Source organism: Strongylocentrotus purpuratus, unplaced genomic scaffold (genome assembly GCF_000002235.5).
Source record: "Strongylocentrotus purpuratus isolate Spur 01 unplaced genomic scaffold, Spur_5.0 spur5_scaffold_19, whole genome shotgun sequence".
NCBI classification, from domain to species: domain Eukaryota; kingdom Metazoa; phylum Echinodermata; class Echinoidea; order Camarodonta; family Strongylocentrotidae; genus Strongylocentrotus; species Strongylocentrotus purpuratus.
The window spans coordinates 20,561,382-20,581,284 of NW_022145604.1; the positions used below are offsets into that span (position 1 = coordinate 20,561,382).

The following is a 19,903-nucleotide window of genomic DNA, read 5'->3' on the forward strand; positions in this document are numbered from 1 at the left end:
TCGAGAATTCTAAAATACATCGATGAATGTAAAGTAGACTTCATTATGCAGAGGAGGTCTAGACAAACATTCCCAGTTTTTTTCCACCCTTTCACAACATTGGCAATGTATTGGATTTTCTCCTCATATTGCAAAACTCCCAAAACTTAAAAAATGTCAATATTTCAATGTATTGCATTCCCCCGTCACCATTTGGAATCTTTGATCCATATTGTATCAGGCTGCATAGCCCTTTCAAGAAGAGAAGAAGTAGGAGAAAGAGGAAGAAGAAGGTGGACAAGGAGAAGGAAGAGAAGGAAAAGAAGAAAAAAAGAAGGTAGCAGAAGAGGGAGCAGAAGAAGGAGTAGAAGAAGGAGCAGATGAAGAAGAAGATGTTGTAGAAGAAAAGTGAGGAGGAGAAGAAGAAGAGTGAGAAGAAGAAGAAGAAGAAGAGTGAGAAGAAGAAGAAGAAGAAGAAGGAGAAAGAGAAGGAGAGGGAGAAGAAGGAGAAGGAGAAGGAGAAGGAGAAGAAGAAGAAGAAGAAGAAGAAGGAGGAGGAGAAGAAGCAGATGCAGAAGAAGAAGTTGTAGAAGAAGAGTGAGGAGGAGGAGAAGAAGAATAAAAAGAAGAAGTAAAAGAAGTAGAAGTAGAAGTAGAAGAAGAAGAAGTAAAAGAAGAAGAAGAAGAAGCAGAATAATAAGAAGAAAAAGATGAAGTAAAGGGAGGAGGAGGAGAAAAAGAAGAAGAATATAGGGAAGTTAATTCTGACCATCTGTAAGCCATGATTACTTCTACTGAAGAGCTGAGGAAAGGGCGCGACTCAAGCAGAAAGAAGTCATCTTCAAAGAATTTGACTGCCCCAAGGCCCCTTACCCCATGTTGAACTTGACTATCATAAAATCATATTAAACTAGACATTTTCAAAAGAAAAGCTCAGAATACATGTTGGGTGTGACTCACACAGAAAGAAGTCATCCCCGAGGAATGCAGCCGTCCAACCCCAAAGAGACTAGACTTTCTATTGAGGGCTGAACCCAGCTGTGAGTGGCTTGTTTACTGTCTGGGCGGTCATGGAGAAACTTCCTATCCTTATGAGCGATGTTCACACAAGAAACCATAAACTTAAAGGTTAAAGATAAAGACCATTTATGGTCATGCGATTGCATTGAAAGAAAATTTGTGGAATCGATCAGAAAAGGTTGATCATCTAGCATATACAGGTATGTGTGTACTGCAAGGTTCTGGAATCATCAAAATGATAAGAAATTTGGCCCAGTCTTCGTAAAGTTACAAGCACTGTACACAGAAAGATGTATATGGGACTACGCACACGTGTGCGACACATGCGTTTATCTCTCACATACCAATAGATAAACTAATTTGCCAAATATATCAATAAGTAGGCGGTTTCCCGGCAAAATTGTTATCATCATGAATTAGTCAAAACATAATATTCTTTCACATGATTGGTAATAAGAGCTTCCATTTCATTTTTTGTTTGTCGACAAACCTCCTTTGTGAATTTGGGCCAATATGTTTACTCAAAGTTATACACCACAGGTGACATTATTATGGTTAATGTCATTACTACGTGAACAAGGGGGGGGGGGGGGGGATGTGCCCTCACTTTACTACATGTAAGTATCTGTAATGCGAACACGAATACGCAATAATCATTAACTTTGAGTTTTTGACAACTTGTACATATAGTTCACACAGGACAGTCAGAGTTTTAAACTTGAAGTTTGTGAAACATTTAAGTTGTAGACAACAACCACTATTCATGCGCAGCTGAAAAATGGGCTATCGAGCCTTCTGTTTCTTTGTTTTTTGTTTATTATCATGTACAGTAATTCCCGTGTTCCTAATTTGGTTGTTGTTCAATTAAATGCCATTATTTGCTGGCCGTATGTAAATTTTATACTACAGTGTATGCTTGTATATTAGTTTTGTTATTTTCTTGTGATAAATATATTCCTTTAAAATTATTTTACCAAACAGATCAATGTAAGAGACTCCCATGCAAACATAGCTGGAGAGACTTCCTATCCCCATTGCAGAAGTCAAATCAAGCATGCCATCGCCCCTTTTGAGGATGAAGAAAGGCTGCAGGATCACGAGTTAGAACTCTAGCTCTCTCTGCTCATTCTTCCTCACCAATTAGTATTGTAGGGGCTACTTTGCTGTACATCGGATTACCCAACGTAAATATTTTGTGAAGTCGATATGAACAAGCAATGACCTAATAAATGAGACTATACTATATTGGTCTACACCATCTACTCAGGGTTGTGACACCTCCCTGGTCTACTGTACAAAGCTTACAACTTAAAGATGAAGTTGAGTTCTGGTCATGCGATTGCATTGTGAAAGAAAAGGTGTGGAACCGACAAGAAAAGGTTGACCATCTAGCATATAAGAATTTGTGTGTATTGCAAGGTTCTGGAATCATCAAAATGATCAGAAATGTGGCCAAGTCTTGGTAAAGTTACAAACACTTGCACAGAAAGATGTATATGGGACTACACGAACACGTGGCGTAAAATGCCGGCCCACAATTTTTACGATGTTACATGCATATTTAGAATATGAAGGCATTTGAAGAGCCATGCTTTTCAGGGAAAATGTCTTAACTAATGTTCTTTCACACTTGCATAATAAGAATGAGTAATGCTCACAAATTATTTTTCACCTCTTCCCAGAACTCAACCTTCTCTTTAACAGTGTACATATGGGTACTCACCCCCCGTCTCCCTTACAACCATGTAAGTCTGATCTATAAATATACAACTGTAAGAATAGTAGTACACTGCATGCTCCACACAACACTAAATCTATTGTATATGCTTTTCAAAATAAAAAAAACAAACATGAAAAATAAGAAGAAGAAATAGAATAAGAAGAAAGAATACTTATTTATTACAAGTGAAGTCTCAATTGAAAATGAAGAGTAGGTGATTATGCCATTTAATGTAATAAAAATCACATGGTACTGGTAGTCAGTACCCCCCCCCCCCTTCCCTCAAAATAAAATATCAGGAATTATCAATCTAAATGCCCCTTTCTCCCTGGGGGGGGGGGGTGGGGCAAACTCACCTATTACGGTACTGTACATTGCTTTAAAAAAAAATGGCCAGTGCAGTGCAAGATCTTGTTGTTACACATGAGTTAATAATTTCTTTACCCATATTCTCCCTATGCTATAGATCTAGACTCTATAGTTCCTTGACAAATTATTAATTCCAGATGCAAAATAATTAAAACAATTTTTTTTCATCCAAGTTCTAAATTTCTAACAACTTTTTCTGCCCAAATGACCCTTAAAACATGGATTTGGGAGCTTCAGCAGCACACCCTCATCTCATCGGACCAAAACTGAGCACCCCCCCCCCCCCCCTCTCATGGCATTCCTGGATCCACCTAATATGTTATAATGTGAGGACCATGAATATGATGAACTTTTAATATAATGATGGCATCAATTTATTTCATCCTTTTACCATGTAGCGTATGGTAATATCAAATGACAGAGTTTTAAAAAGTATCGTCATTTGAAATTACTGGGACTGTGCTGTGAGACATCAACAGGTGTTCGATGTTCCTACTTGTAAAGCTTCAAGCCTCACCAGGCCAGACCGGCCCCGCTAGCTGACCGTCCGCTAGTGGACTTCATTGCGGTAGCTCCCATGCCAGCAGGAAATACAAATGCGACAAATTTACTTGATAAACTCACCGCATTTTCAAATTCGCCATGAAAGCATCTTCTGAGATTTCATCCAGGAGAACAAAATCTCCTTTTCCAAACTGAGCGCTCTCCTGATGAGCCATAATGATTTAGTTCCAACTTTATTCCAGCTTTTGCGACAAAACCGTCCCTCCTGCTCCTACTTTTCTAATTCATTTCGAAACACTGGAAACATACCAAGTGAACGTTAGCGTATATATATGCGACCAGCTGATTGACTGCGCTGCCTTCACAAAAAGTAGTCTGACATTACAAGACTTTTATTCGTAAACCGCAGAAGGAAATTAGCCGCATAATTGCATTGTCGTTATCGTGCCACAATCTACCCTTTTGTAAGAAGTGGTTGTAATTTCTCAAATGTAATTCATAATGGATTGTAATGGGTAAAACCTCTGACGTATTACGTGGTAGATATGGGTGGTAGATATTGCAGGTCTAGGTTTGTAGATAGACTAATGAAACAAGTATCACCCTCAGTTATCACAATGAAGCCATTCAGCCGTTATACCCATCATTCTTTTTCTTTATCGATTTTCCCCTTTCTCTCCCGCCTTTCTTTCATCTAGTATTGACGTTGACCGGCATCATGACAAGGAAAGGAATTTTCGTAAGAATGAGATATGAAAATAATGAGTCATGCAGCTACTCCATTGTTGCAAACCTTGCAAACTTCCTTCTTTTAGAATCATTAAGTCATTTTGTGTCCTACTTTTCAAGAATTTTAGAGTTGGTTGTGCACAGAGGCGCAGTTATGAGGGCGGGGGAGGGGGGGGGGGGTCGAGGGGCACGTCCTCCCAGTTAGAGGTTAAAGAGGGAGAGGCAGAGACAGAGATACAGATACAGAGAAACAGAGATGGAGAGAGAGAGAGAGAGAGAGAGAGAGAGAGAGAGAGAGAGAGCTGGAGTTCTATTCTTATGGTAATTATCCCCACCCCTCCCTCTCTCTCTCTCTCTGCCTGACTCTCTCTCTCTCTCTCTCTTTCTCTCTCTTTCTCTCTCTCTTTTCCCCCCTCTCTCTCTCTCTCTCTCTCCCTCCCTCTCTCTCTCTCCCTCTTTCGAAATTGGTTCTTGCTTATTTTCAGCTGTATCATCTAAATTGCAGCATGTAGATATTTCGACTAGTAAAACTAGTATAGGCCGAGATCTTTCGTAAGGTCTTGAAAAGTAGGCGAATTAATGATTAATAATAATAATAACAATATTGATAAAGCGCAACATATCCATCTTTAGAGATGCTCAAGGCGCATACAAATATTTTAAATTAATATTCAACGTACTTAAGATTAAAGATTAATCGTTTTATAGAATAATTAAAAAAAAAACATTCCTGAGATTTTGAGAGCAATTTATGATAGGCCCATTCATTTTAAAAAGCACTGTTATACATATAACTTTACACAATAATAATCATCAAGGCAGCAAATGGTATTCTCATAGCAATGTGAAGATCCGATGAAAAAAGTAAACTAACCAGAATGTATAAGATAATAATCATCAAAATATAGACCATAGTCACGTTTGACAGACCACTGTCATGTTTCCTGCATAATTATGATATTGCGAAAATAAAATCGCCATGGCCACTGTTGCATGTTTTGATGAAGAAAAAAAAAGTGTTTTACCTCGGACAAACCCTACTCGGCATATACCATCAGAGGTTGATCAAGGAAACGAGACGGGATTCCCCCCTCCCCCCCCCCCCCCCCCGAACCGGAAAAACACAATTTGGAAAATCTGAAATTAACATCGAGTATCAAAAGACAAAATTGCCCCCCCCCCCCCGTGATGGATGATTAAGACTAAAGCGCCTGAAATATAATACCCCCCCCCCCTTGTCAGAGATTCCTGCATCACCCATTAACTTATACCAACTGATATTTACAGAAAGAAGAAGGAGATGAAGAAGGAGAAGAAGAAGAAGAAGAAGAAGAAGAAGAAAAGGAAAATAAGAAAAATAAAGAGGAGGAGGAGAAGAAGAAGAAGATTAAGGAGAAGAAGAAGTAGAAGAAGGAGAAGAAGAAGTAGAAGAAGCGGAAAAGAAGGACGATAAGAAGGGGATTTAACGCGTGTGGTATTGACACATTAATTTTAAAACTAAAATTTGAATTCAATTCAGACAGAACAGGGGTTAATCAACGAATGTCTATGTCGGAAGTATTCCACATATGTTATTCCATAATTATGATTGCATTGACATACGTATTTCCACCATGAACGATAGCTGGCGCTGCGGTAGTTTCAAATGACGGAGGATTGAATTTTTTTTCTCAGAGTTTCATCCACGATGTCGCTCAAACGCTTCACAGATGTAAAATTGATCATAAAGCCGTGGAAAAATTATTACACCGAGAAAAATGACTGGTAATCTCACTTTGTTGTTAGAAAGAAATGAAGTACCGTAGTAGCAAGTTATTCCGAAATTTTTTCAATATGTTATTTATTTCAGGAGACACAAAGAAATATAATTTTTTGTTAGTTATATGCGTCGGGACTCAGATTTGGTTCGTGGGCTGTATCCACGTACCTCTCAGCCGAATATATCATAGTCACGCTCTTTTTAATGAGCTGACAGTTTTCTTGCATAGATCATGTTAATATTGCTAGTTAGACAAAGATTTTTATCAATATCACCGACATTAACTTTGTGCGGGTATTGCCCTTTAAAGCATCACGAGATAACCTATATAGGCTAATCAACAACAAAGAAAAAGGAATTAAAAAAACAGTAAAAATGAATCAAAAGGGGATGATTCCGTACAGATTGACTATTTTATCTAACCTGAAATGATACGATTTTTGTTTAAATTTACATTTACGAGATTTATATTCATACGTTTCAAATTCATAACATAATGAATGGTATACCACGGCACAAGTCATTGAAAAACTCGCATTACCGGCTTGATGTAATAACTTTTGTGTACGATTAATAGGACATAATCATCAAGAAATATATTCGAATAGTCCACCGTCCACTCATCATCGAATATCGGCAATCCAACCCGAGCAATAAGTTCATTTGCATGGAAGCAGACAAATAAGATAAACAGAATGGCGAAATTTTAAATTTAACCTATACTAAGAAAGTTATGAATATGTGAAATATGAGATCACTCTACTGTCTCTGTCTATGTTAATCTCAAATTGGCAGCTTGGTCAGATTGTGACGTAGTCGCGGATAACTCTCGTTTGTGCATGGTGTTGAAAAACACCACTAATTCATGTTTTTGTTTTTCTCCAAAGCATATATGGGGCACTACTCAAAATATGTTATGGATGGCATATCGAAAAAGGCTCTTTCTAAAAAAAAAAAACACCCTCCTGAGTTTGGGAACTGATAGGAAAGTTTTACGCCACTATATTACATCACAAAGCATTTACTGATCAGCAAATTTGAAGAGCCAATTGTAATTACCAACTAAAAACAAACACAAGAATTTTTCCTTTTACTTTTATCCGATTTCATTCGAACTTTCATCAGTATCTCTCTGATTTTTTTTTGCTTTCCTCTAGTCAAGAGTATATTGCTATCAAGATTGGATTTCCTTTTAAAGCCCCACTGTCCTACTTGTAGCTACTTGCTCCCTCTGTATAGAAAACTCCCCCAATCGGTGCCTGTTGGTCCCCCATGATCCTCTATTTCTTATGTTATTTGAGAGCTGAGTTGATGAGATAGCCACCTGTCAGTGACCTCGCTGTGTGGTCTAATCCCTCCTAGCCACACTAGTGTTGATAAGCTTTAATGTTAAACCTGATATCCATATCATTGAACAGTTTTTCACCCGTCTTTCGTTCTAGACGGTCGTGATATAGTCTAGAATGTTTGAAGCACCTTCGTCTGGAGTGGATTCCATCAACCCCTTGAAAAAAAAATTCTAGATAAATATGAAACAGCAAATGACAACACCAAAACCACCCCGGAAAAAACACATCGCGACTTTTATAGTCCCACTGTAAAACTAATCAGTGTAGGGCCGAGTTGTAGAGAGATTGACGATAGCTGGCGCACTCAGACTTCGCGGATACATGTTGTTGCTTGCGTTGTTATTGGTGAGTGGGTCAGATCTATCCTCGAAATAGTCCACCGGTTCGTCTGCTGCAGCTAGCCTTTTGTAGGACATACTGGTCCTAGAGATTAGCTGAGATTGTAAGAAGTACACAGAGGATATAAAGTGAAGTTACTTGATTTGTTTTTAAAGAGCCTGTAAAGAACTTTACTGGATTATATTTTCTTTTAAATCAGTTTAAAGTTTTAAGCTCTTACGACCACATTTATCATTATAATGCTACCACCACGACCATAACCACCCCACCACGCCATCACCATCGTCATCGTTGTCGTCATCAAGACCAATACCTCCGCGCCACCACCATCACATTCATAGTGTTTCTCATTACAACGAAAAATTGCGATTGAGATGATATCAATTATCAACAAAAGGTGAGCTATAATACCGAGTTTCAATTTTAAAATATAATGTCAATATTCGCCTGTCGGATATAACTTATCTCCAGTCTACGTTAAATCAGAGCTGATTAAACCTTTAAATAATTTCTAAACTTTATTTAAAAAATTCCTTTATTAAAGAAATATAACGCCTTCAACACCAACTACGCAAAAAAAAAAAAAACCGGTGTCGTTACGATGAGGGCCTGTCTAATAACATTTTTGTTTAATTACACTCCTTACTAATTGTTCTGTGTCGAAGGACTTCTTTGCACATCCAGGTTTTACAATAAGGCAGACAAGTAGAGATGAACTAGAAGCGATCAACTCGATGACGTAGATGAAGACGATCACAGCGTTGATCAGCACACGATATACCTGAAAATGGAAAAAAAAACAAAAAAACATCATATTGTTTTAACATGTTGGTACGAATTGCCATTCAAAAAGTTCCAGCTTTATTGCTCTTCATGTATAAATGATTAGGGAGATTGATGACGAGAAAACTTGAACGAGAGAAAAAACTGTCTAGGATGTAACTTAGAAAAGGATGATCAAGAAGATAGATCAGGATCAATGAGAAAATATATACCCATGAATACATTGTCTTGTCCCGTTCTCGTCTGTTAGCACCCCTCTTTTTTTCTTCCTATTTTGTAGTTCCTTTTGTGGTTATGAACTTGTTGATTTAGTTACTCATTATTCCTGAGTATCATTTGAGGTGTCCACATTTGTACAAGCATCGCTGTTTAGTGGACCCCTCTGTTTCCAATATTCCTAAATTGTTGTATATGTTTATAATTGATTTGCCATGTTTTGTTGGAAACAGAAATAAATTGAATTGATTGATTAATTGAATAGTAAAGGTAGAATATAGAAAATTGAGGGAAAGATAAGGAAGCTAATTGGAGATTACAATGAAAAGGAAAAGGAGAGCCAAAGAGGAATAGAGACACGGGGGAAGGGGGAAGGGGGAATGGTATTAAGAGAAAGAAACAAGGAGTAGAAAGGAAGAGAGAAGGAAGGGGATGAAGAGCGGGTAATGAGGAGCAGAAGGAAGGATACGATGGGTAGGAAAAGGAGGAGAAGAAGGAGAGAGAGAAAAGACGAACAAGATGAGGGCCGGAAAGGAAAAATGAGAAGGAGGAAAATGAGAAGTACAAGGATAAGAGGATGAGCAAGATGAGGAACAAGAAGAGGGGCATGGAATAGGTAGAGAAGGTAAGGAGGAACAGTAGGGGTACAGGGTACAAGAGGGGGATGTGTAGATTGGGGAAGAGGTAGGAACGAAGTTGTTCCACCTTCTTACCGATTGCCGACACGCTGAAGATAAGATTGCTGGAGACGGTCTACAATCTGATTCAAGTTGTCCATCTCGAAAGATGAAGGATGCGAAGACTATACACAAACATAACGAGAGCAGTGTGGACAGTGACGAAAGAATGATTAATCTCTGGATCTGGAGGCAGAGAGAAAGAAAATTCATTTACATATTAACTCCCTACGTTGTATATCCAATACTGAAATATTCAAATTGGCATATCAACAGTATTAAAGGATACGTAATGTTGTAATTTTTCTCTTTGTAAGAACGTCATTGTTTTCTTTATATGCTCCTGTTTACTCATCTTCCTTTCATGATCTTGTTTTATTACGCATTGCAATGATAACAGACATGAAATGCGCTATAAAAGAACAAAGTATTATTAGTATTATTAATATTGTTCGGGGTTTAAAAGGTTGTTGGAAGTTTGTGGATTTAAAAAATAGAACAAAAAGATATTTTTAGCATAAGAAGAACAACACGAAAAACAAAAAGAATAACAAAAAATAAACTACAACAACAAGTTTTTAAAGAAAAGCAAAATTTAAAAAAGTGGGAGGGTGGGAAATCGTAATAGCTTTTGAAAAAAAAGGTCGAGGTGGAAATGGACAACTTCTGCCTGAAATAAGAATAACATCCGGGTAGAATTATTACATTTAGCCCTTTGAAATCTATTTCAAACTGTAAATTTGGTACCTCAGTTGCTAGTGTACATTTCTGAAATTATAAGATAATCATACTTGTGCATCAAGGTTGCAAAGCAGTTTGTAAACCAACGAAGATCGATGATGCCGCTACTACTTACCGATGAATGACTCCGTAATCTTGAGTACGTCAGGAGCCCTGTAAAGCTAGTTGGTAAGAAGAACTAGAAGCAAAGAGAAAAACAAGACGTAATGTTGAAAACAAGATGAAACACGATAGGGTACTTTCCTTTTAAGAGAAGATTGAGTTCTGGGAAGAGGTGAATAAATAATTTGTGAGCGTTATCATTGTTATTATGCAAGTGTGAAAGAACATCAGATAAAAAATGTTCCCTGAAAAGCATGGCTCTTCTAATGTCTAAATATTCTAAATTATAAATATGGCATGTAACAGCATACAACTCGGGACGGATTTTTACACCACATGTTCGTATAGTCCCATGTACATCTTTCTGTGTACAGTGCTTGGAACTTTACCAAGACTTGGCCAAATTGCTGATGATTCTAGAACTTTGCAGTACACACCGATACCTTCTGATCTACTCCACAACGTTTCTTTCACAATACAATCGGATGACCAGAACTCAACTTTTCCTTTAATACCTTCCTGGTTATAGGATATAGACTTACGAAGATTGGACTCCAGATGGGAATAACAAGGTAGGACATGTAACTCTTAGTGACCACGCCCATAATCCCCATCAAGATGAGGAGGAGAGAACAACACGCATGGAGAAGAGAAATATTCTGAGAGAGGTAAAAAGTGAAAACGAAACATATATCAGTTAATAATTGATTTTGCCAGGGCTCCGAAATGAGTATTTCTTTCAAAGAAAAAGGGGAGTAAAAGCAAAAGACTAGAATAAAGAAAAAATGGAAACAGAACATTATTCGAGGAAAATATATAGTATATATTTTTGAGACGAAAACAAAACAAAACCATCAGTTGGCGTTCAGGCCAGCTGTACATACCGTTGGTTTCCGCGCGAAAATGACCCGTGCTGTCATAGCAACAAGAAAGGATCCTGTTGCTTTGATATCAATTAAGGGTCTCATTAGGGTAAAAAATGCGTTGAGTGTGAAGGCAAACGAACCCTAGCTCTAGAGCGGCCCAGTGGGTCGGTCTAGCGTAGACCGGTCCAACGTAGTCAGTGAGAATGGGGTCTAATTCCGAAAACGGTTCATATGGTTCACGGGACCGATAATGTTGGTCTCGTCAGTTGCCATTACATGCAATCTTTATCATCCTATATTGTCATTGATAGCAAAATGTATCAGTCAATTACCATTATGACGCCAGATTATAATTTAGGATGTTCAGATAGTCTCATAAATAGATTCATTTACAAGCGATACAATACGACGAGGAAACGAATCATTTAAATAGCCTTGTTCCATTTCTGTTGAATACATGTTGATCTTTAGAAACAGGAATGAATTGAATTCCGTCCTTGGTTGATCATGCCATGGTTAAAGGGAAAAAGTGATATCCTGATAAAAATTATTAAAAAAAATCATTATTTCCTTCATGCGGTCATAATTACAGGAAAATGTCTAACACAAATTCTATTTTGTTTTGTTATAGATACAGCGATATTCCTGTTACCAATATGCCTATATCAACTGAAATAATTATGGTATGGCAATGACAATATCTTTCCGACATAACTGAGTATTATGAGTATGTAACTATCATGGACATGATCGAAATCATTCAAATTGTTAATGAAACAGTAGGCCTAATAGACACAAAATACCCCATGACTGCATTATGCTAGTCAAATCGGGTATTTCCCTCGGGACTAATATCCCAAGAGACCGACACAATAACGAAATACATACGTAAATAGAGAAAAGGAAGATGAAAGATGGAAAAAATAAAATTAATTAAAAAGGAAATGTAGAAAGAGTTAGTGGTCAAAAGGCTAGTGTAACATACATTGTCGGTCTCTTTGGTGGTAGGTCTCGGAACCTCTTTAAATACTGACCAGAAAGCCTACGAGACCGACGTATCGCGGGCCGTAGGTCTCGTTCACTGGAACTATTTAACGCATATTTATTTACGAGAGTTCAATATCTCCAATATGAATCTGTATAACTGGCTCATAATTGTATTGCAAAACAAAACAAATAAAAGTCCTACCCTTAATGCGACGTCGATATTGGAGGTAGCAGCAACTTTCGATGCCCACGATCTCCACGATGATTTCGAAATGCTGTAACTATGAATAAACGTTTGTCTCTCACCCTTCTTCGCACCCGACATAGCAGCTAAGTCAATCGATTTATCGTTCGCTTGGGAAAATTCTCCAAGTCTTTCTGCGATGTCTACATTGCTCCCATCATCGTCATCATCGACGATATCGTTGTCGTCGTTTGATGTAAGCGTTCTATTCGCAATTCGCACGTTTTTGTCGCTGTCATCACTCTTCGCGTTGTCGTTCTCGAGGTCCTTTTGTGAAGCATCCCTCGTGGGTTGTTTTTCTGTCGGTGTATCTGTTTGCGCCATGAGGAGATCAAACTCGTATGCGTTTTTCCTCGAGTGTTGTGAAGGTGTTTCGTAATTTTGGTTCGGTTTACTCTAGGCTGTCAGGAGTATAGACAAAAGACAAAGACACAATTTAAGGATTTATAGCATGCAGGGTGGATGTCTGGAGTCTCTCTGTGTGATTTGGAGTTCATAATAGAAATTAGAATAGTAGTATAGTAGTACTAGTACATGTACATGGATAAAAAAAAAATTAAAAAAAGAGACATGCATGGGCGTAGAATGGGCGAATGGGTAAATTTGTCATGTTTGTGATTCAGTGTAGCTGAGAATGTTCTTTGCGTTTTTACTCAAATAGCCCTACCCCAATTGGTTGCGTCTATCAGCAATAATGTGAAATAGGAGAGAGAGAGAGAGAGAGAGAGAGAGAGAGAGAGAGAGGTGCCTTTGTTTGAAAATTGAAAAAACGAATAACGAGTAACCATATACTTTTGCAATTAACAACACCCACGTAAACAAATAATATACATTCCTCGACCATTGAAAATGGCAATTTTTTTGTTGGTTTTGTTTCGCAATTAGGAATCAAACAATATTGAAATGGTGATGATTAGGTCGTTCTGACTCTTTCTATAAGCCTCATAAAACATAATAATTGTCAGGTAAATATGCACTGGTAGGAATTGCTATTTTTTGCTTCGTAACAGTCTAATGCTTTTGAATAGAAACGATGAGTGTCTAGCGAAGGGCATTATGCCTGCACAGTGATTTTAAACAAAAGATAATTTTTGTGCGTTGTCTTTTGGATTGCGAATTGTAGATATTTACCACGCTTCAACTCGATTCTAATACCAGTACTGCAGTGGTAGCAATGGACATATCAGGGAAATATAAAAATATACTTCAACTGGTGGGTGGGTGGTTGGTCTATACACAGTATATATAGTGATTATAAACACAATTATTAATATACAAAGAGAAAAGACGACTGGATCGGTTTATTCAGAGCCAATGTCACAATGTTATGAAAACTGTTAGAACCGAAGTTATTATTATTATTATTATTTCCATTATTTTCCTATATGTGTATTATAGCACTGCGTGTTAATTGAAATAACCTGGGATAATAATAAGAATACGAACAAGAATTCTTGCTACGAGCCAGGAAGGTTGTTAACTCTATGCAAAGTGATAATTATGAGTAACGTCTTTGTTGCTTTCACCTGAAGAGATACGGACATGAATCCTTGAAAATCGATTTTAATATATAATCATTATAATAATAATAAATAGGCATACTTATAACCTACTCAAATATATACAGTATGAATAGTTAGGACTCTCTGAAAAAGCTTTGTAAAGCCAGGATTTTCTTTCATGTAGATTGACATCGTCTGTTATTTTGAATTAATTCACTCAGGCTCTCAACAAACGACATGGTTTACAGGTTCATGCGATTTGACAACATTTTTTGGGGAACGGCAGAGGACATAGAGGAGGAAATAAGAACAAAACCAGAAATGGTTATGAAAGGTAGTCCATTGCCATATTTTGTTTTGATGATTTTTCACCGGTTGTTTGCACACCGGTGACTCATTTAAGCCTGCCATGGTCACACAACAATTCACAACTATCTGTTGGAGTGGTAATGAAAATGTTTGAAATACCACCACAGCGACGCTTCTCCACAAATATATGGCATGGTTGAGTATTCGGCGTCATGCAGGTCTGTTATAATCACGTTGATTAGCATCAGTTGTAAGGTGAATAAGTTCGAAATGACAATCTTTAAATCTTTATTATATCACTTGACTTATGTGTAGTTTGCTGTTTTTGTATTTTAATGAAAATTGCTGATTACTTTGCAAAATAGTTAATTTCAGCCTTAAGCTGCATGTCATGTTGTAAACCAATTCAATTCAATAAACATTTTTTTTTGATGGATAAACGTAATGGTTGAGGATCTAAGTTGTTTTAAACAAACTAAATGTACTCGCATTAATATTCTGCCAGTGATACTTTTTTATGTGTTGTAATATCTTGCTCTGTGACCACCAGCAAATGGAAATCATACAAAGCATTTCAGAAAGCCCTATTAACGATTCATACTATATACATCCATGCTAGGCGGACTAAAATAGGCCCCAAATATGCCAGTTTTACTACACGTCAATAATATATCCAAAACGGAATATTACGGGCTTGCGCCCCCCTTCCCATTTGAAACCTCAGAAACAGGTAAGAACAGTTGAGAGTTTGTCCGTAACACGCCGGGCTGTCTCCCCCTAGATCCGTTTTGAACCCCTTTCATCAATTTGGGGTGTCATTCTTTCGTTTCAGAATAGTATTATAACAAGAGATAAAAAATTGCTTACCTAGAATCCGTGAAGATTCACGGATGTACAAACGCTGCTGCCCTCCAAGTGCCTTGCAGCACTACCTGTTGAGTCCTCACTAATCCCCCAAGACCAAATTCACTGAAAACAAACGAACTCACTTTTTAACAACAAAATTCGATTTTAACGTTTTAACACGGTTACGTCCAAAGTCTTTAGCCCCACTAATTCCTCATATCCGAGCAACAAAAATACCGGGAACCATAATTTTCACTGGCTCCGTTTCCTCACCGTTTCTCCGATCTAGGTTCGTAACGAGTTGAGGTCTTTGGTCACTTTGGAAAATCCGGTTGTGTTTATTGGCAAATGCCTGAACGGGGGTATTTTTTGGGTGGTGTATTGTTATACAGTGGTGACGTCATCAGAAGTCTATTTCAGTCCTTCGCGTGCTTGCAGAGTGCTTATAACAAAAAGGAATACTCAGAATAGACCCATAGACCATTAAATATTTGTTTGCAGCACTCAAAACTCACGATGAATTTTTTTGATACAAAGGGAATAGAATATATCAGCTATTTAGGCAAAAGATATTTTCAGCATGACTTGTATAGTGTACTGGCACAATGTCGCAAGGGGGATGGGGAGGGGGGGGGGGGAGCTGACGACGCCTGTCCGGGTATCAAATTTTCTAGTTCTTGTGAGCGAGCGAAACGAGTGGGCACAATATTTACGCTTAATTACAGTGAAGATGTTATTTTATCATGAAATATACTATATGAGATATTAAAACTACATAAAGGTATTAATTCGTAATTTCAAAATTCTCGAGAGGCGGCATACCTTTTTATCTGACACACACCCTCAAGGCCCATTCCTAGAATGTTTATGCCATCATGATTTTTGTCAAGGATAAAGTGACATCATCCCGTTCAAAATTTTGTGAAATCCGATGAAAACTAAAGTGACCACATCTTTTTTTTTTAATGATTAAAAATACAACAAAACATTACGAAGCAAAAACAAAACATTATACAAAAACAACAACAGAAAAACAGAAATAAAACCATTAAATAAAAACAAAAGTAAACAAGCAATTAACAAACAAAAAGCAAGAAAATCTTACTAAAATCAAACAATTAAGGCAACAGAGCAGGGGCAGATACAGCGGAGAACCTTGTATTACTGATGATCACCAACCAAGTTGTAGGTAACAAAACAGGTAAGAAAAAAAAACATACGCAGAAATCTATATGTAGGACTGACAGTTCAATCCGACTATGAAGGCACTGTCCAGCCTCTGGTATTTTTGTTTTGCTTTATATTAAGCCATGCAAATATGCCACTATTTTGCAAAACAAATATCAAAAGTCGGGTACATTTTTGTGAATTTAAATTGATGATTTTGGAACGAGCGCGAAATAAGACACAAAAGCATATTGCATTCCTGCATTCCACGCAATTAAGAAGCGTGACTAATGAGAAGTTTTTTTTGGTCAAGTGTAAATACTCCAGGATTCGGGAAGAGATGTGCCTTTGTAAAGGATTATGTATCATTCTGATGAAAGGAAAGATCAAAACCAGAGAAACAGTGCCTCAATAAAAAATGAAATTCCCAAAATATCTATAATGGTACAAACTTTGAAAGCTGTACTATTTGAAATCCATGTATTAATTATATTATTTTTTTAAAGCTAGGTACACCGTGCGTCAAGAAATAAGTCTCATGGAATTATCTGACCTTGTATTTTTTTTTGACAGACTATGGTTTCTCGAAGACGTGACTAGGAAATCAATAGCAAGATTAAGTTGTCATTTTTCCTTTTATTTTGAAATATTACTATATTGCAGTTAAGGCCTATAAACCAATGACTATTTCAGTGTCCTACAACTTGATGCAAATTATGTTTTTTATGCTCTTGTAGTTTACATGGTTTGCCACTTGGATTTGTTTTTCTTGTCACAACATGTAGGTCAAAATTCATCGTGAGGTCATTCAAAGCACACCGTGTCATAGAAAGTGTCACCAAAAAGTTACAACGACAACAACACATAAAATATTTAAAAAAACAAGAATAAATACAAAGAAACATTTAAATGGAAATCTTTGAGCAATGTTATCCAAGAAAAGGAACATTTCAAAGAGAGAGCTTGAATAAATTATCTCTATATTTCTACTGCCGGGTTCTTCATAATCTCGTGTATCTAGATGAAATGAAATGTGTTACTAAAGAAATAGAAATAGAGAGAGAGAGAGAGAGAGAGAGAGAGAGAGAGGGGGGGGGGTAGTAAGAGCAGCAGCAACGTTGTATTAGTAATAGTCATAGTGGTAGTGGTAGGAGTAGAAGGAGGAGGAGAAGAAGAAGAAGAAGAAGAAGAAGAAGAAGAAGAAGAAGAAGAAGAAGAAGAAGAAGAAGAAGAAGAAGAAGAAGAAGGAGAAGGAGGAGAAGGAGAAGAAGAAGGAGGAGAAGTAGAAGAAGAAGAAGAAGAAGAAGAAGAAGAAGAAGAAGAAGGAGAAGGAGGAGGAGAGAAGAAGATATTCGATCCGTATACAAGAAAGCCAATACTAGTTCTAAGTATTTGGCCACGTTTAAAAAAATGAAAAAAATGAATTTCCTAGATTTCAGACCAAGCTAATTGTCAGACCGTTGTTTTTAAGCCGAAAGCCCAGTAAAATGGCCAGATACTTTGCTCAATGTTAGTGTTTCGCTGTTTGTTACAAGTGAACTTGGTTTTACAAAGTTTTCTTTCGAAGGACTACTGAACTCCCTGCAAGATAATTATAGCACATTACGTGTTTGTGTTCGGTATTCAGTTGGTTTCCGCCGATGCCCGGGAAACGGAGTACATGATTGAATTCATCAATTTGACCAGTCCTGACAAAAGCTATGCTGCCATCTCGTGATGTTGACTTGTCATATTCATCAAAATACAAAAATTTTAACACTAAATAGTGAAGACAAATAATATCTGGGGTAGTTCATATTCTCATTATTTCTCTCTCTCTCTCTCTCTGTCTCTCTCTCTCTCTGTCTCTGTCTCTCTACTTTGCATGTGTCTGTTCCCACTATCTGCATTTTGCCTTGTCAGTTACGTCGCCCTATCTCTCCTTCCCCATCTCTTTCTCTCTCTCTCTCTCTCTCTCTCTCCCTTTTCCTCTTCTCCTTCGCTTTTGTTGTTGCTGTTCTTCTTCTTCATCGTCATCATTAACATCATCAACATCATCAACATCATCATCACCATCATCATCATCATCATTGTTATCATCATCATCATTATTAACATCATCACCGTCTTATTATTATATTTTTAAAACTTTTATTGTTATTATAATTATCATTATTATTATCTTTATTCTTTTCCCGTCATCTTCGTATTTATTCTTCTCATTGTTTTCCTCCTCTTATCCCTCTTCTCCCTCCTCCTTTTCTCCTACATCATCATCATCATCATCATCATCATCATCATCATCATCATCATCATCATCTTCATCACCATCATCATCTTTTTTTTTTTGTCCTAATTTGTCGTTGTTGTTGTTGCTGTTCTACTTCTCCACGCTCTTCGATAAATCTCTGTGCCCACGCATAATCTTCAATTCGTCAATCTGTTTATCATCCATCTCTGTAATTACTTCCATCTCTATAAATCCATTCTAAGGGATTTGCCAACTAAGTTATTTTCAGAGCTTTATTTTTAAATACATCATTATGACATTGCATTTTACAATATGCATTGGGGAATTTAGTTGGATAATGGAAGGAGTTTTCCATTTTCAAGCAATGAAAGAGTTATTTCTATAAGGAATGGCTTAAAAGATTTACAGAGGCCCACAATTTTATGTTGATGAATGTGTTTCATTTGCTAATTAGACTAAACAAATGTTCACTTTGAAAATAAGGATTTCGGATATCAGCAAAGGGGCTTAAGGTATTCCGTGCATTTTTTCTTGATGAACATGATAACAATTCTAGACTGTTTGAGCCCTTCTAATTTTGTATGGAATGAATGATACGGTCTAGCTAAAAATGAACCTTTGCCATTTTTATTTCTTTGCTTTGATTACCACAAATCTTACGCAACCTGGGGAGTGTTTCACAAAGATCCTAAGTTGAACTTATCTCTAAGTTTGACTCAACAGTTATGGAAAGCCGTTAGCATCTTTGAAAATACTTTGTAAAAGTTATTTTAAAGGCATAATGTTGATTCAAATCATTCATATTTTTCTAATATTGAGGATATTTCATTGTTCTTGATGTGGAATTCATAAAAAGTCTAAAAAACTTGATTTTTTGCTTTTGAATGCATTATTTTTAAAGGCTACAAACGGCTCTCCATAAATGTCTAAGTCCAACTTAGAGTTAAGTTTGACTTTAGGATCTTTGTGAAACACCCCCAGTACTGGATAATAGCTTTCTATGATTGTGCGTCATATCGAGAATGAGTGCAATATATTCACTTTTTCAATAATGATAATAGCAAAAATGTTTAGGTACTTCCCCAAATTCCAAAATCTCTTCATACGATTACGAGTATCAAAGTATATACGCAGAGGTTATTTAAATTCATGCTAATGTGATTCCATCAAAATGAAAAGATTATTATCAAAGAATTGTGTAGATAGAAAACTCGAAAATTACTCAATTTTGAAAAGGAAAAGGTATTAAAGACAAGTTTGAATATTACATTTTCTTAGATCCTTGAAGAGGCTTATCTGATTGGTAGTAATTCCATAAATTGATTTTTCTAGTGGCGATACAACGTCAGTCTGATGATGCCTGCAGCAACGAGAAGGCGAAAGTCTCACAGGTAAAACAACCTTTTTGATTATGAAACAATGAAAATACTAGTTATATAATACGATTTTTCGTTTTTTATTAACT

General features: G+C 36.9%; 2 protein-coding genes across 3 annotated transcripts in view; both read right to left on the reverse strand.

Annotated features, from left to right (window-relative positions):
* Nucleotides 1–3,903, reverse strand: part of LOC373223 (myosin I gamma) — a 56,670-nt gene extending 52,767 nt beyond the window's left edge. For both annotated transcript variants that reach the window (XM_030990557.1, XM_030990556.1), the window contains exon 1: nucleotides 3,713–3,903. In XM_030990557.1, the coding sequence (XP_030846417.1) occupies nucleotides 3,713–3,807 (95 nt within the window). In that variant the 5' untranslated portion in view covers nucleotides 3,808–3,903. The remainder of the gene's footprint in view (nucleotides 1–3,712) is intronic.
* A 3,484-nt stretch (nucleotides 3,904–7,387) lies between these two features.
* LOC105439804 lies at nucleotides 7,388–15,364 on the reverse strand. The gene is made up of 7 exons (XM_011669201.2): nucleotides 15,063–15,364; nucleotides 12,343–12,785; nucleotides 10,830–10,946; nucleotides 10,301–10,363; nucleotides 9,481–9,630; nucleotides 8,415–8,549; nucleotides 7,388–7,863 (listed from the first exon to the last, which is right to left on the reverse strand). Exons 2-7 carry the CDS (start codon nucleotides 12,706–12,708, stop codon nucleotides 7,684–7,686), a joined length of 1,011 nt encoding a protein of 336 aa, XP_011667503.1. The 5' UTR covers nucleotides 12,709–12,785; nucleotides 15,063–15,364; the 3' UTR covers nucleotides 7,388–7,683.
* Between the last annotated feature and the right edge of the window lie 4,539 nt (nucleotides 15,365–19,903).

Bases quoted from the DNA above. Each gene is read 5' to 3' on its own strand.
- LOC105439804 (XM_011669201.2), bottom strand. From the start codon at position 12,708: ATGGCGCAAACAGATACACCGACAGAAAAACAACCCACGAGGGATGCT. The intron at 10,947-12,342 runs GTAGGACTTTTA...TACCTCTCTCAG, and splicing joins ATATCGACGTCGCATTAAGG to AATATTTCTCTTCTCCATGC. The intron at 9,631-10,300 runs GTAAGTAGTAGC...CTCTGCCTCCAG, and splicing joins GATTACGGAGTCATTCATCG to ATCCAGAGATTAATCATTCT.